The sequence below is a fragment of the Pseudorasbora parva genome, chromosome 25 (assembly GCF_024679245.1).
Source record: "Pseudorasbora parva isolate DD20220531a chromosome 25, ASM2467924v1, whole genome shotgun sequence".
In the NCBI taxonomy this organism is placed as follows: Eukaryota; Metazoa; Chordata; class Actinopteri; order Cypriniformes; family Gobionidae; genus Pseudorasbora; species Pseudorasbora parva.
In genome coordinates, this window is record NC_090196.1 from 9,450,784 (window position 1) to 9,468,571 (window position 17,788).

Sequence of the window (17,788 nt, forward strand, 5' to 3'; positions counted from 1 at the left end):
CGCGGGCAGACTTTGGCAACGGCCCCACTATGTCCATTCCGATCCGCTCAAAGGCCACCTCGATGATAGGCAGCGGAATGAGCGGGCTGGGGGGAGGGGTCTTGGGCGACGTGACCTGGCAGGTCGGGCAGGCTTGGCAAAACCGCTTCACTTCGGCCTCCAGGCCCGGCCAAAGGAAACGGTCACGGATGCGCTGAGTGGTGTTGGCTGTCCCGAGGTGACCTGCCATGGGATGGGAATGTGCCAGCTCCAGGATGGTTTTGGTCTTAGCTCGAGGTACCACCAGCAATTTCTTCTCCTCCCCCCTCCACTGAGCGACACAGTACAGCAGGCCATTCTCAATGACAAAATGCGGGAGAGGATGGGGCCGTGGGAGAATGTTTTTTCCATCGACGACTCGCACTTGAGCCCAACAGTGCTTGAGCCGATCGTCCTCCCGCTGTTCCTTGGCGAATGAGCCCCCTCCAGCAGCCTGTTGGTAAATATCATAGAACAGATTAGTATTCTGGGCAGGGGACTCACCATCTCTCCCGCTGTCAGAGGCGAGCAGGGCCGGTCGGCGGCGGGGTCCCCGAGGCCGTCTCCGTCTTCGATGGTTTCCCTCCGGGCTGGCAGGCTGAGTAGCAGTGTTGAGCAGTCTGTCGAAGCCAGGCCAATCCCTCCCAAGCAGTACGGCCACCGGCAGGTCCTTCACCACGTCCGCTTCTACCGGCCAGGTGCCTTGGGGTGACGAGATGATGACTCTGCGGGCCGGTACTTGGCGAGTGTCTCCGTGCACACATGTAATCGGTAAGAAGGTCTTCTGGCCGCTTCAAGGGGCGCACAACCGTGACTGGATTAGGGTGACCGCACTGCCTGAGTCCAGCAAAGCCCGGAACCGTTTCCCTTCCACCATCACTTCTGCTTCGGGGGCTCCCGAGGGTACATGCTGGTGGACGATGCAACCTGCCAGCCATGCTCGCGGAGGTGATGGAGGTTCAGCGCTGGGCATGGGCTCATCTCGCGGTGGGGGAACCGTGGGCCTGCTGACTGGTCGCGGGGTCCCTTCGAGCGGGCGTCGCTCCTGGCCGACTCTCCGGGGGAACGGCGGCGGTCGGTCCCCGGCCTCGCGATGATGGACGGCATCCGCCAGCTCGATCGCCTCCACGAGTTCCAGGGTGTTGGTAGGGTTCCTCATCCCAACCGCTTGCCGATGAGCGCGGGGTAGCGCGCAGAGAAGTCGATCAACCACTACCCGTTCCGCTACCTGTACTGCGGTGGGGTCCCCCTCCAATAGCCAGTGATGCGCGATGCGGCTGAGCTCGGCTGCCTGGGCATGGGCTGGTACCCGGGGCTTGAATTCCCATTCGTGGAACTGCTGGGCGGCGCAGACTGATGAGAGGCCGAGCCTCGCTAAAATTTCTCGCTTGACTTTGTTATAGTCTTCGGCAGTCTCGAGGGGGAGCGAGAAATTAGCCCGTTGGGCTTCTCCAGTGAGGAGGGGTGCCAGTGCACGCGCCCAATCATCCTCAGCCCATGCCTCACGTGTGGCAGTGTTTTCAAAGACCTGTAGGAAGGCTTCCACATCGTCATCAGCAGTCATCTTTGGCAGCAGGCGGGTAGCTTGGGCGCGAGGATCGGGTAGCGGAACGCGTTGGGCGGCGGCGGCACGGACGGCGAAGAGCTCGTCCTCTGTCCTGCCCTGGCGAGTGGCGAGATGTTCCACTATCTGTTGCTGGCGGATGCTCACTTCTGCGAGGCGCTGTAATACCTCCTCCATCGTGGGGACAAGCGCGCCGTGTTCCCCCGGCCCGGTGTCTACACAGGAAGAGAGGACAACACAAAAAAAAGGATTAAGGGGTGGAGCGATGAACTTGTCGGTGATTCCTCACGAACTTGCCCGCATTCTCCACCACTGTCACGGGGTGAAGAACCACTCGACAAGGCAGGCTTCATGAAAAGTGGCCCCGGAGGGTAGATTTATTTACAGTGAAATCAAACTGGTGAAGGAAGGGAAGCCGGTGCGTGATGGCTGGTGCTTTAAGTGCTCTTCAGTGCTCAATCCAACCAAAAGTGGGTGACCCAGACGTGCTCCAAAGGGGTGGGCTGTCGGTCACTCGCTGCTTTCTGGGGAGAACAGAGAAACAAAGGTTAGACCAGCGTTTTGTCGGCTCAAGACCTCAGGCTTCCCCATCTGCTCAGTCTGTGCTGCTTATGTGGCTGTGGGCTGATTGGGAGCAGCTGTGACCGATCAGCCGGCAATGAGGAAGTGCAGGTGTTTTGTGTTGGTTACCAGGGCGACGCTGATTCTTCCGAGGATGCTCGTCACAATATATATATATATACATATGGTTATATGTATATAGTGGTTATTCAAAACCATCCAAAGAGTCTCAGCTGAAGGAAATAATCCATTATTTATCTGCTTTAACATATTGGCCAAATGTTCTTATCTGGTCTAACATTAAAAATGAACATATATCAGCCCATACCAATTTATGCATCCCTAACTCCAACCCCAATTAAACACACATGAACCAATTAATCAAAGACTTAATAGGCAACCTTCCAGGCAGGTGCATTTGGTGAGTTGGAGCTAAACTCTACAGGATAGTGGACTTTGGACACCCCTGGTTAAGGGGTTGTTGTTTTTGTTTTATCTCCATGTGGTCCTGTTCGGTATGGAAACAAGACATGTCTAAAATGTAAACAAGCTCTTTGTTGTTGCACTGTAAACATACACTGTGGATTCTGAAAAAGTTTTTTTCTGTAATTTGTTTTTCATAAAATAAATACATACATTCATAAATAAATGTATGCATTTTATGGACTCCTTATTTCATTTGGTTATCTGGTGTTCTTTTGGAGTCTCCAAGTGTCCTTTTGTGGAAAGAAAAAAAGCTTGCAGAAAATACAGTTCAGAATCAGCCTTCAATTGGATAGTTTTGCTAGATATATCAAAGGATTAGTAAATGGTGTATGCTTAATTTTACAATCACAAAAAGATGACATTGAAGTGATCTATTACATTGTGTTATGCTGAATATCAATAATGAGGGATTTGTGGACACAACACATTTGTGGAGTAAAAGTTATTGTTCCCTTTCAGTGGGTCACGTTCGACATACAACCAGTGTTGTATGTCATTCCACCCGTGTGTTTCTGGATGCGGTCGTTCCCTCTCACCTGCTGACGGTCACAATCGCTGCCTCACATGTTTGGGCATTCAGCACGCTGAAGCAGCTTTTGTGGATAGTTCATGTTCTCACGTCGGGAACATGACTATCTCCGAGCTTAGATTGAGACTCGCCTACCTTCGGAAAGGTGGAATCCCCCTCTGCATACCTCGATCTAGTGCTATCTCTGCCAAGCAAGATAGACCTACGGATGCCCGGGGTGATTTAAGGATTACGTTCAGGGCTAACCCGCCGAGCAAGCCTCTGCGGACTGCAGTATTGGTTCCTGGACACCCCCATTTCGCTGGCCGGGTTGTTCGGCGACGCGGTCAAAATTTTGCCCAACAATTCTTGGCCGCCCAGAAGCAGAAGGAGGCCATCAAGCACCCTGCCCCGGCGGCCAGCGGCCGCGCCCTCTCCGTTGCCGGCTGCAGCACCTCCGCCTGCCCATCTCCAGGTGGCAAGCGACGTCGGAAGAGACCCTGAGACGGGTTGCACAGAGATGGAGGAAACTGCTCTTCTGGAGATGGCAGCAGCACCACTCCTTCCCCTGGAGGTGGGCTGGGGGGAAATCCTTTGTTCTTTTGTTTTTATTCCGCCGCTGGCCCCCAAATTGTCAAAGAAAGAGCAGTTTCCAATATCTCTGGGGGCCAAGAGAGGTGAACATTCCGTTGAGAGGTGAACGCGCAAGTGCCTCGTTATCCTCAGAAACGTCTCTGTTCGTCAGCAGGGGGTGTCAACTGTCGGGACACATTCAAGTGGCCTTGCCTCACTCGCTCACCCCCTCAGTGGAAGCAGGTAAGTGCTGCACTGCGCACGCAGACCCCATTGCGGTCCGCCTCCAGGCAGTCCGAGTCGGGTCCCTGAATGCTCCCTTGCAGGTATGTCTGTGGTGCTGATGGTCCTGCTAGGTCCCTGGGAGCCTGGCTAGCACTGCCCTAACCGTCTCGCTGGCTCATCAGACTTGGCTATGCGATTCAGTTCACCCGGCATCCCCCCAAGTTCAGGGGCATTCACTTCACCTCCATGTCGAAGGAGAATGCCCCGGTGCGAAGGACGCTACTGGCGAAGGATGCGATAGAGCCGGTCCCTTTAGCCAATATGAAGACTGGCTTCCACATCCCGTACTTCATTGTATCCAAGAAAGGCGGTGGGTTACGGCCAATCTTAGATCTGCGGTACTTGAATCGGTCCCTTCACAGGCTGCCGTTCAAGATGCTCACCCAGAAACGCATCTTCAGGTGCGTCCGTCCCCAGGATTGGTTTGCAGTGATCGACCTGAAGGATGCTTACTTTCATGTCTCGATTCTCCCCTCAACACAGGCTCTTTCTGCGCTTTGCGTTCGACAGACGAGCATATCAGTACAAAGTCTTACCCTTCGGGCTAGCCCTGTCGCCCCCTCAATTCGCGTTGAGCATCCTCAACTACCTTGACGACTGGCTGATTCTGGTTCAGTCGCGAGGGCAGTTGTGCGAACACAGGGATATGATGCTCAGGCACCTCATCCAGTTGGGGTTTCGGGTCAACTGGGAGAAAAGCAACCTCTGCCCCACGCAGAGGATCTCTTTTCTTGGGGTGTAAACTGGACTCGGTCGTTCAGACAGCGCGCCTCACCGAGGAGCGCATCCAATCAGTGTTGAACTGCTTGAATTCATTCAAACGCAGAACAGTGGTACCACTGAAACATTTTCAGAGGCTCCTGGGGCATATGGCATCTGCAGCTGCGGTAATGCCGCTCAGATTGCTTCATATGAGACAGCTTCAACGCTGGCTTTACAATCGAGTCCCGAGATGGGCGTGGCACAGCGGCTCCCTCCGTGTCACAGTGCCACCGAGCTGCCACCAATCCTTCCGCCTGTGGTCGGACCCTTCATTTCTACAGGCAGGATTGCCTCTAGAACAAGTGTCCAGGCATGCTGTTGTCTCCACGGATGCCTCGTCCACCGGCTGGGGTGCCACGTACAGCGGGCTTGCAGTTTGGGGTCTGTGGACGGGACCCCAACTGCAATTGCACATACAAATGCCTAGAGTTGTTAGCAGTTCGTCTTGCACTCAGCCGCTTCAAGGGGCCGCTTAGTGGCAAGCACGTTCTGGTCCATACGGACAGCACTGTGGCCGCTGTATACATCAACAAGCAAGGTGGTTTACGCTCCATTCGCATGTCACAACTCGCCCGCCATCTCCTTCTGTGGAGTCAATAGCATCTGAGGTCGCTTCGCGCCACTCACATTCCGGGCCTGCTCAATCGTGCAGCCGACGAGCTCTCACGTCAGCAGGTGCTCCCAGGAGAGTGGAGACTCCATCCCCCGGTGGTCCAGCTAATATAGAGCCGCTTCGGGACCATACAGGTAGACCTGTTTTCCGCCCCGGACTCTGCCCATTGCCAGTTTGACCCTTGGCACGGCGCACAGCGCTCTGGCGCACAGCTGGCCCCGGGCAAGTATGCGTTTCCTCCATGTGTTTCCTTCTTGCACAGACACTGTGTAAAGTCAGAGAGGGCGAGGAGCAGGTCCTAGGTTAGTGGCACTGTATTGGCCCAACAGGACTTGGTAACCGGAACTGTTATCATCGCTATCAAAATCCAGTGTACTGTATTTTGTGTACGTGAATTTTTGTTGTAGGTGGCTTTTGTAGAAAAATTGTGTACTGTGCTAATTAATTGAAACTTCTTACAGCTCTTACATGTTTTTGGCCTTGTTTGTTTCGTTGCTTCTATTGCTCTCCCCTTTTTTGTAAGTCGCTTTGGATAAAAGCGTCTGCTAAATTATTAAATGTAAATGTAATGTAACTAGTGCTTCTCGCAAAAGCACCTCCTTGGCCCATTCCTCTGAGGAAGGACCTCTGACTCAGAGATGGGGCACCCTCTGGCACATGTGTCTGCACCTCTGGAAACTCCATGTCTGGTCCCTGGACGGGATGTGAAGGTTCTAGGTGGACTGCCACAGGCTGTGGTGGACACCATCACTTCCGCTAAACCCCTCTTTAGGAGATATCTCTATGCCTTGAAGTGGAACCTGTTCATCGACTGGTGCTCTTCTCGCCGAGAAGACCCCCAAAAGTGTACGGTCGGGTTAGTGCTTTGCTTCCTACAAGAAGGGCTGGAGCGAAGGCTGTCTCCCTCCACCCTCAAGGTGTATGTTGCCGCTATCACTGCAGATCACGACATGGTAGATGGTAAGTCCTTAGGGAAGCACAACCTGATCGTCAAGTTCCTGATGGGGGCGAGGAGACTAAATACGCCTCACCCTCCCTCTATACCCTCTTGGGACTTGACTCTGGTGCTTAACGCACTACAGAGGCCGCCCTTTGAGCCTTTGCAGTCAGCAGAGCTAAAAGTGCTGTATTTAAAGATGATACTCCAACTACATTGGCCTCCGTTAAGAGGGTAGGGGACCAGCAAGCATTTTCAGTCGACGAATCATGCCTGGAATTCGGGCCGGGTAACTCTCATGTAATCCTGAGACTCCGACCCGGATATGTGCCCAAAGTTCCCACCACCCCCTTCAGGGATCAGAATAAATCAGAATAACCCTTCAAGTGGTAAACCTTCAAGCGCTGCCTTCGGAGGAGGCAGACCCAGCCCTGGCTTTTCTCTGTCTCGTCCATGTCCTGCAGACCTACATAGACAGAACCCAAAGCTTTAGGACCTCAGAGCAGCTCTTTGTCTGTTATGGAGGACAGCAGAAAGGGAAGGCTATCTCCAAGCAGAGGATGGCCCACTGGATAGTGGATGTCATCGTCTTGGCGTATGAATCCTAAGACGTGCCCTGCCTGCTCGGGGTTAGAGCCCACTCCACCAGTGGTGTGGCCTCTTCCTGGGCGCTGACTCATGGTACCTTGCTGACAGATATTTGTAGAGCTGTGGGCTGGGCGACACCTAATACGTTCGCTAGATTCTATAGCCTACGCTTAGAGCCGGTAGCTTCTCGTGTGTTCGCTTCCCATAGCCAGTAACCCTGAAGTACCCGTTCTAGTCCCTCATATCCTGTTTCTAACAGGTTGTTCTGCCCAAATTGGACGTGACGTCAGAGAGTGCTGGTTGGTCACGGCCATGTGGCGGCCCTTTAAAAGAGGAGTGGAATCGCGTCATCGAGGGAGGGAGAGAGCCAGAGACTGATCCGTTTAATTTTAGTCCTGTGCAGTGTTGTAAATCACAGTTTTGAAATTGTGTTGGTGAATTATTGTTGAATGAGCCACTGGTGTTGTTCTTTCCTTTAAGCTACTCCCTCTCCTTGTTATCACTCATTTTTGTTATTTTAGTGGTGTGTGTGCCACAGTTATATTAATTATTTGTTATTTATAAAACACTGTAGGGGCTAGGTTCCTTTTTATTTTCAAGATACCTTTATCTCCTGTTTATGTTTAGTTAGGGAGATAGGAAAGATGTTGTACTTTTTTTTGCACCTATTTTTCTTTTGACAGGGAAATTAGTTTCTCCTGGTATAATTTAGTTGACTTTTTGTTTGTTATTTTGGCCTGGCCTAGCCCTGAAGTTACTCCTGCATTTTGATTTACTTTTCCTTGCTGACTTTTTGGCAACACCTTTTGTTCTCACAAAAATAAAATCAGGAACCCGAGAACGTTCCTTTTCAATGTACTCTGCTTTGGTACTGTTTTTTTTTTTTTTATGTTCACCCCTGCACCCCTAGACTGGGGGTCGTAACACCCACCTCAGATGGCCAGGGCCACCCCTGGGACTTTTGTATGTTGCACTGCCCACGGTCAGTCCATACGTATATTCCCCACATGGTAACTCCCTCTGGGCATGATGTGGCTTCCGCAGCGGCCCCCGGGACACGCTTTCTCAGCGTTATCCAAAAGTCTGCTGATTGGGTCTTGCGGAACAGCAGTGTGACTTTTCCTGCATGAATTTCCCCGCACGTTTGGTCGGTGGGGCTCGTCGCGGAGCGCTGGAAGTGGTAGTAACTGTGGTGTTTTCCAAAGGGATCCCAATTCGTCGGTGACGTCCGATGTACGTCGAACGTAACCGATTGAAAGGGTACGTATGGTAACCCTCATTCCCTGAAGGAGGGAACGGAGACATACGCCCCGTCGCCACAGTTGCTGTACCATCACTGCAGGACGAGTAGCTAGTTCGGCTCCTCAGTGAAAAACAATAGTGCATGGCGATCGCTGCCGCTTTATACCCGTGCGGCGGGTCGGGGAGCGGAATGCATGACATGCACGCTAATGGCCATTGGCCTGTTCTCTTTAATCTCAAAGCTGATAGGGGCTCCCAGAAGTGAGCTATTATTCTTTAGGGAATGAGGGTTACCATACGTAACCGAGACTTTTTTCATATTAAAGAAAAAAATATTAAATTATTGGGGTAAGATGATGAAAACATGAGCTTGCAGTGCCATCTACAAAGATTTAAAGTGCCAAATGCAAGTAAAAATGTGTTCGCCAGTTGCCCAGTAACTTTTTTTAATGAATTTTTGGCTATATGCATGGTGATGAGAATGTCATATGGCTTAGTGCCATCATCAAATTGCAGCGGTTGTAATGTAACAATGCGGTTTATGTATGTGTGGAGATATATATATATGCACAAGTGCTGGTCATATAATTAGAATATCATCAAAACGTTGATTTATTTCACTAATTCCATTCAAAAAGTGAAAGTTGTATATTATATTCATTTATTACACACAGATTGATATATTTCAAATGTTTTTTTTTCTTCATTTTGATGATTATAACTAAGGAAAATCACAAATTCAGTATCTCAGAAAATTATATTATATATATATATTTTTTTTTAAACTTGGTTAACTGAAAAGTATGAAGTATTGGCATGTACAGCACTCAATACTTAGTCGATCAGTCTGTGGCACTGCTCAGGTGTTATGAGAGCCCAGATTGCTCTGAAAGTTGCCTTCAGCTCTTCTGCATTGTTGGGTCTGGCATATCGCATCTTCCTCTTCACAATACCCCATAGATTTTCTATGGGGCTAAGGTCAGGCGAGTTTGCTGGCCAATTAAGAACAGCAATACCATGGTCCTTAAACCAGGTACTGGTTGCTTTGGCACTGTGTGCAGGTGCCAATACCTATTGGAAAAAGAAATCTGCATATCCACAAAACTGGTCAGCTACAAGAAGCATGAAATGCTCTAAAACGTCCTGGTATATGGCTGCGTTGACATTGAACCTCAGAAAACACAGTGGACCAAAACCAGCAGATGACATGGCACCCCAAACCATCACTGACTGTGGAAACTTTAAACTGGACTTTAAGCAATGCGGATCATGTGCCTCTTCTCTCTTCCTCCAGACTCTGGGACCCTGATTTCCATAAGAAATGCAAAATTTACTTTCATCAGAAAACATAACTTTGAACCACTCAGCAGTCCTTTGTTCAAGAGTGGCTTGACACAAGGAATGCAACAGCTGAAACTCATGTCTTGCATACGTCTGTGTGTAGTGGTTCTTAAAGCACTAACTCCAGCTGCAGTTCACTCTTTGTGAATCTCCCCCACATTTTGGAATGGGTTTTGTTTCACAATCCTCTCTAGGCTGCGGTTGTCCCTATTGCTTATATTTTTTTTTCTACCGTATCAGCACTGTGTTTTCAGTTTTGATTCATAGCAAAATACTTTGCAAGTGCACGTTGTGTGCCTAGAATTTACCTTTTTTCTGAATGTGGCATTTACAAATATGTTTTTTTTATATTTTGTTGTTGGTGGTGTTGTCAACAAACAAAAAGCGAATAAGGCTCAAAAAAGTAAAGGCTCAATGGTTTAACATTTAAAAGCAAAGAAAAAGCAAGCTCTTTGTTGTTGTACACATACTATAAAAAATTTCTGAAAATTGTTTTCTACCATAAATGATGGTATTATAATTATTAACATAGTTATTAATAACAATAATAAAAATTTGAATAAAACTTTTTTATAACATATTGTATAATATACAATATAATAATAATATTTCTCATGATTATTAAATACTCTATTTTTATTTGGAAAAAACGTAATTTTATACATTTTGAAAAAGTTTATCTGGGGGATGGGGGGCTTCTTTTCCTAGATCGAAGGCCATCTTACTATAACATAATTTGAGCCATCCCTTTAGGTAATGTTTAGCATTGTTGAATTAATATTGAATGATTGCTCAACTGAACAGTTTTATTTGTCATTTGTTGGCAGTAAAAAAAACCTGCCTTCATCTGCAGGACATTAGAGAGATTAAACCAGAAGAACTGACCTACAGTTTACCTGCTAAACCCCTTCTGAAGTGCAGCCATTCCGAACTATACAAAGGGACATATAACAAGTTCACTGTGGCTATCAAGAGATACTCATGCCCGCTGAATACCAACCCCACCCCCAGGTAGATAGTATTGGCAGCTCTGGATATGGGAAATTGTTCCATTAAAATGATAAAATATGTTTTGTGGTCAATGTTATCATGTCATTACATTTTTATTATAAGTGAGACCAGTCTATTTTGTTGCAATCATCATCTTGACTGATTAAAAAACTTTTAATCAAAACAAAATTTCTTTGTTGCATTTGTTCATTCTCTCCAGTGAGTTGAGGAGTGTTTTTAACAAGGAGGTGGAGACCATGAAGCGCTTTGAGTCACCCAATATTTTAAGAATGTTTGGTATCTGTATCCAGGATGAGAATGGTATGCTAATCTAATTAAAACATATTTTCAAAATGTTAACTTTGAGTTGAACACACATCTAATTGTCATTGTTTTCTTACAGGACCAAATCCAAGTTACTTGATAGTTATGGAATACTGTGAGAAGGGTAGTCTTCGACAAGTCCTGGACAGTAAGAGCAATCTTCCCTGGGACAGAAAGACTCAAATGTGTTTGGATGCAGCACGGGGGCTCTACAGGTCTAAATCTAGTTAATTTAATCTCATTTAATTTTAAAATGGACTATAATAAAGGGTTTTAATCACAGTATGTGGTAATCCTTTGCACAATTCAGACTGCACCAGTCAGAAGAAAAGTTTAAAGTGCATGGTTCCATCAGAAGCTGCAGTTTTCTAGTGGCAGCTGGCTACAGAGTGAAGGTAATTGATTTTCTTTTTCACAATATTAAAAACAGAAACAAAGCACACACATCTCTGGCAAAAAAAAAAAAAAAAAAATGAAGTTGGGTGCTCGACAAAAGAAATAATAAAAATAGAAAAAAGTCTGCACACCAAAGCTCCAAAATATGCAAAATATCGTCTAACCTATGTTCTTTAACCTGTGTTGCTTGAAGCATAACTCGTGTGTGAGACCACTATTAAGCCACCTCTTTCACAATATTGCCATCATTTAACCACGTTCCCTTATCGAGGGAACTTCCCACTGCGTCGAAACGCTTTGGGGATGCTCCCTAAGCATCAGCGAATCTGAAGCCTGAATAAACACTAGTCCAATCCGATTGGTCGTGCGTGATGACGTCATTGTGACGGCGTACCCGGAAGTATAAAAGGGGAGCCGGCGCATAATGGAGGCAGTTATTGCTCTTCAGCATAGCGCTCTCTGTTTGGTCTGTCTATTTACTGTTGTCTGTCCAGTTGCGAGTGTGTGTGTGAGAGATATTTTTAGTAAAAGTATGGAAGGGAAGAGTGGATTCAGGCAGTGTGTGCATCCGTGTCCCCGCTACATCTCGGGATCGGATACACACCTGTTGTGTGTGCAGTGTCTGGGTGTTCAGCACGCTCGGGCGGCTCTCGAGGGAGCCGCCTGTGAGCACTGTGAGCGGCTCACACAGACTGCTCCGCTCTCGGCTGGCCGTGTTCGATGAGACCGGCCAGCCTCGTGAGCCCCATGGTTCTGGACCCCCGGTCGCTGAGGCGTCTCGGCGTCGCAGATCATGGGGCTCACAGCGGGATCTGTCAGAGGGTTTTGGGACTGCTGCGGCACTTTCCCAATCCTCCTCTGACAGTTCCGATGATCTTCCTCCCCGTGTGGAAGCCCGCTTTGCGGCATCTTCCCCCGGGGCAGAGGGTCCGATGCTCGTTCTCTCTGGTTCTGAGGAACCGGAGGGCGCGGGCATCGGGGCGGGGGATGAGGTTTTTCCATCGCCTCATCCGCCCGCCCAGGAGGAGTTGGTTGAGGTGTTGACCCGCGCTGTGGCCAAACTTAATATCAAGTGGCCACAGGAGGAACAGGAAGTCCGGCCACCCAGTAGGCTGGATGACCGGTTCCTCGCACACCGGGTCCAAACACCGCGCCGGGGTTTGCCTTTTTTCCCGGATCTGCACACCGAGGTGTGTAGATCATGGAAAAAGCCCTATTCCTCGCGTGTTTCCAATCCCCCACTGTTGGATTATGCCAACGTTCTGGGGGCACACGAGGCAGGCTATGGGGCGATGCCGCGGGTGGAGGATGCTCTCGCGAGCTATCTTTCGCCCGAATCGGCATCGTCCCTTAAGGCCCCGGTGCTGCCCACCAAACCCTGTCGGGACACCTCAGGGCTGGTGGGCAAGGCTTATATGGCGGCTGGGCGGGCTGGTAGTGCTCTGCATACGTTATCCATCTTGCAGGCCTACCAGGCTGACCTCCTAAAAGAGCTTGATGAGGGCGAGGGTCCCTCTCCGGAGGATGTACTGGAGCTGAGGAAGGTCGCAGATTTGTCTCTCCGCGTTACCAAGGAGACGGCCCGTGCTATCGGCCGCTCCATGGCATCAATGGTAACAGCGGAGAGACATCTCTGGCTGAATCTATCGGGGATAAAGGAGAAGGACAGAGCCTTTCTCCTGGACTCCCCGATCTCGCCTTCTGGCCTGTTTGGGGACGCGGTTAACTCCGTCGTCTCCAGACACCAGGAGGCGAAGAGACAGTCAGCGGCCTTCCAACAGTACCTCCCCCGCCGCTCTAAGCCCGGGAAGGCTGGCCCTAGCGGGCAGCCTCAGCCGCCTACCAGCTCCTCCTCGCATCGTCAGATGCAGAAAGAGAGCGTCGCCTCTAGAGCCCCTCCTCCGGGAGCTTGGCAACAGAGGCGGGGCGCTCACCGCCAGGCTTCCGCTCCGAAGGGCGATCTGAGGAACGTCCTTCAAGCGCGAAAGGCTGCCGGGAAGAAGTCCTAGCCTCGGCAGGGCTTCTCAGGGCGGTCCCTCCCGCGAGGGGGCAACCGAGGTTGCTTCCTTCGCGGCGCCCTGGGGAAATCGATGTGGTAATCCCGCCGTCTATGACGCCTCGGGCCACATCGATTTCCCGCGAACGCATGCTGCTCCAGCCGCCTCTGGAAAGACCTGCGGCTGGGCAGCTGGCGCGTCCGCACACAGAGACTCGTTCCCAACCACTTCCTGCCGGGCAACCGGTTCAGGGGGTCGGGGACGAGGCTCGTGTAACACCCGACGCCAGCCTCGAGAGGCTGGTTCCCTTAGTAGATTATCTCGGCGCATGGAAATGCCTTCCGAGTGTGTCCACATGGGTCCTGCGCATTGTAGAAAATGGGTACAGACTGCAGTTCGGTCAACCTCCCCCTGGGTTCAGGGGGTTGACCTGGACCACAGTGGTACCAGAGCGGGGTCGGGTAATGGAACTAGAAGTAAAATCCTTACTGGCAAAAGGGGGCCATAGAACATGTTCCTCCGCCAGACAGGGAGTCCGGGTTCTACAGCCGGTACTTTATAGTTCCCAAAAAGGATGGAGGATTGCGTCCGATTATAGATCTGAGGGATTTGAATCGGTCTCTGAGGAGGTTCAGATTCAAAATGCTCACTATCCCCATGATCGTGAGTCAGATCCAGTCCCAGGACTGGTTCGTCACGATAGATCTAAAGGACACATATTTTCATATCTCCATCCTTCCATGTCACAGGAAGTTCCTGAGGTTCGCTTTCGGGGGCGAAGCGTACCAATATCGAGTACTTCCCTTCGGCCTAGCCCTCTCCCCACGCACATTCACAAAGTGCATGGATGCAGCTCTGGCTCCTATGAGGCTTCAGGGCATCCGTGTACTGAATTATATCGACGACTGGCTCATACTGGCCCAGTCGTACGAGATGGCGGTTCGGCATCGAGATGTCGTTCTAGCCCACATAAAGTGCTTGGGGCTGAGACTCAACACGAACAAGAGTGTATTGACGCCGTCCCAGAGGACTACGTTCCTAGGGGTTGTATGGGATTCGACGACGATGCGGGCACAATTGTCTCCCGCGCGAGTCGAGACCATACTGGCGATGGTCTCAGGAATAAGGCTAGGCCACACCATCACTGTGAAGCACTTTCAAAGAGTGCTGGGGCACATGGCAGCAGCGTCCAATGTGATACCGTTCGGCCTGCTACACATGAGACCCCTCCAGTGGTGGTTGAAAACCAAGGGGTTTTCCCCCAGAGGGAATCCTTTTCGTATGATCAGGGTAACGCGCAGATGCCTTCGTTCCCTAGTCATATGGAAGAAACCTTGGTTTCTGTCCCAGGGGCCAGTGTTGGGAGCGTCCTGTTGCCGGAAATCCGTTTCAACAGACGCCTCCCTCACTGGTTGGGGCGCGGTCATGGACGGCCGCTTTGCGAGGGGCCCGTGGGAGGGCCGTCATTCCTCCTGGCACATAAATTGCCTGGAGATGATGGTGGTCTACAAAGCTCTCAGGAGCTTTTTCCCGGACCTCCGCGGCCAACATGTCCTGGTGCGGACAGACAATACGGCTGTCGTAGCGTACCTCAATCGCCAGGGAGGGGTAAGACCGCGCCCTCTGTGCAGACTGGCGCATCTAATCCTCCTATGGTCCCAGGGGAAACTGTTGTCCATCAGGGCAATGTACGTCCCGGGGGTTCAAAATCAGGGAGCAGACATCCTGTCGAGGCAGGGGCTGAGGCCCGGGGAGTGGCGGCTCCACCCCGAGGTGGTGGAGGCCATATGCGAGAGGTTCGGCCCAGTGGAAAAGGATCTGTTTGCGTCTCGAGAGACGTCCCACTGTCCACTGTGGTTCTTCCTCACGCATCCAGCCCCGTTGGGGTTGGATGCCATGGTGCAGACGTGGCCGAGGCTGCGTCTGTACGCATTTCCCCCGATTGCGCTGCTCCCGGGAGTCCTGGAGAGGGTCCGTCGGCAGGGGATCAGTCTACTTCTGGTAGCACCCCGTTGGCCGACTCGAGTTTGGTTCTCAGATATCATAGCCCTGCTGGCAGGTCATCCATGGCAGATTCCTCTGAGGAGGGATCTCCTGTCTCAGGCGGCGGGGACGATATTCCACCCCCGGCCAGAGATTTGGAACCTTTGGGTCTGGCCCCTGAGGGGGCCAGGTACCTAGAGGCTGGCCTGTCGGCAGAGGTGGTAGAGACCTTACTCAGTTCCAGGGCTCCGTCCACAAGGAGACTGTACAGCCTCAAGTGGAATGTGTTTTCCACTTGGTGTAGGGGGCGTGAGGTGGACCCAGTTAACTGCCCAGTGGCTTCAGTGCTGGAGTTCCTCCAAGATCGCTTCTCTGCGGGCCTAACCCCGTCCACACTCAAGGTGTACGTGGCTGCCATTGCGGCTTTCCACACTCCTCTGGGTGATGGGCCTCTGGGTAGGCACCAGTTGGTTGTACAGTTCGTCCGTGGGGCTCGGAGGATGTGGCCTGTGGCTCAGTCCAGAGTTCCAACCTGGGACCTGGCAGTGGTCCTCGAGGGGTTGGCCGAGGCCCCCTTCGAGCCATTGGAGTCAGCGGAACCGAAAAATCTGACCCTTAAGGTGGCTTTTCTCCTCGCCATTACCTCTTTAAGGAAAGTGGGGGATCTCCAGGCCTTGGCAGTAACGCCGACTTGCCTGGAGTTTGCCCCGGGTGGAGTGAAGGCCATCTTACACCCTAGGCCGGGCTACGTGCCTAAGGTCCCATCGAGGGTGGTCAGGTCTTTGGTTCTGCAGGCATTTCATCCTCCGCCTCACGTGACGGCGGAAGAGGGGAGACTTCACCTACTCTGCCCGGTCAGGGCACTCAGGGTGTATCTGGCGAAGTCCGCACAGTGGAGGAGATCTCAACAATTGTTGGTGTGTTTTGGCTCACCCAAGAAGGGGTTGCCTGCGTCTACTCAGACAATCAGTAACTGGATTGTCCAGGCAATAACCATGGCTTATCAGGTGCGCAGTTTGCCTTCACCTGTAGCCGTGAGGGCACATTCCACCAGAGGTATGGCCTCTTCGGTGGCCCTCCTTTCTGGGGTCCCCTTGCAGGATATCTGCGAGGCGGCGGGGTGGGCTACTCCACACACTTTTATCAGGTTTTATAGCCTGGATCTCCCTGCGACGCCTGGCGCGAGGGTGCTCCAATCATAGTTGTGCCCGGTCTCCGGCTTCACACTAGGACAGGCGCTACCCTCGGTGTGGCCTAGTGGGTACTCGTTCCCCAAAGCGTTTCGACACAGTGGGAAGTTCCCTCGATAAGGGAACGGCTCGGGTTATGTATATAACCCTTGTTCCCTGAGAGGGAACGAGCACTGCGTCGTACCGCCACACCTCGGCACGCCTGGAGCGCATGCTTCAGAGCAAAAAACTGCCGCCATTATGCGCCGGCTCCCCTTTTATACTTCCGGGTACGCCGTCACAATGACGTCATCACGCACGTCATCAATCGGATTGGACTAGTGTTTATTCAGGCTTCAGATTCGCTGATGCTTAGGGAGCATCCCCAAAGCGTTTCGACGCAGTGCTCGTTCCCTCTCAGGGAACAAGGGTTATATACATAACCCGAGCCGTTTTTTGTCAGAAAAAACATCTCACATCCCACTATAACTTCTTGGTACAGGAACCAGGGGAAAGTTGTTGCTTTGTTTTTTTTGTTTTGTTACAAAATGCACTATTTTTTATCATAGCATTATTTTTTATATATTTTTTTTCTGAAACTTTTTTGACAGATTTTTTTTGGACTATTAAAAAAAAATCTGCTGTCAACATAATACAATATAAATAATTTCCAGACAATATTTAAATCATTTGTTAATAATATTTTTAAATTATGTTATTTCAGTAAAAAGGTTGTTATATTTGTTCCCTATATCGGGTTTTTTTCATATCTCCATCCTTCCATGTCACAGGAAGTTCCTGAGGTTCGCTTTCGGGGGCGAAGCGTACCAATATCGAGTACTTCCCTTCGGCCTAGCCCTCTCCCCACGCACATTCACAAAGTGCATGGATGCAGCTCTGGCTCCTATGAGGCTTCAGGGCATCCGTGTACTGAATTATATCGACGACTGGCTCATACTGGCCCAGTCGTACGAGATGGCGGTTCGGCATCGAGATGTAGTTCTAGCACATATCCAACGCTTGGGGTTGAGGCTCAACACAAAGAAGAGCGTGTTGGCGCCAGCCCAGAAAACGACCTTTCTGGGGGTAGTATGGGATTCGGTTTCGATGCGGGCGCAACTCTCCCCCGCACGAATCAAGACCATTCTGGCGGTAGTCTCAAGAATAAAGCTAGGCCAGAGTATCACTGTGAAACACTTTCAGATAGTGTTAGGGCATCTAGCGGCAGCGTCCAACATTATTCCGTTCGGCCTGCTACATATGAGAGCTCTACAGTGGTGGCTGAAAACCAAGGGGTTTTCCCCCAGAGGGAACCCATTCCGTATGATCAGAGTCACGCGCAAATGCCTTCGGGCTCTAGGTATATGGAAGAAAGCTTGGTTTCTGTCCCAAGGGCCAGTCCTGGGAGCATCATGTTGCCAGAAAACCGTTTCAACAGATGCTTCCCTTAC

General features: G+C 50.8%; 1 protein-coding gene across 1 annotated transcript in view; it reads left to right on the forward strand.

Annotated features, from left to right (window-relative positions):
- The window catches only part of LOC137064785 (mixed lineage kinase domain-like protein), a 59,330-nt gene that overhangs the window by 13,839 nt on the left and 27,703 nt on the right, over window positions 1-17,788 (forward strand). The window contains exons 4-7 of the mRNA XM_067436299.1: window positions 10,306-10,489; window positions 10,689-10,789; window positions 10,872-11,007; window positions 11,103-11,187. Coding sequence (XP_067292400.1) covers window positions 10,306-10,489; window positions 10,689-10,789; window positions 10,872-11,007; window positions 11,103-11,187 — 506 coding nt within the window. The remainder of the gene's footprint in view (window positions 1-10,305; window positions 10,490-10,688; window positions 10,790-10,871; window positions 11,008-11,102; window positions 11,188-17,788) is intronic.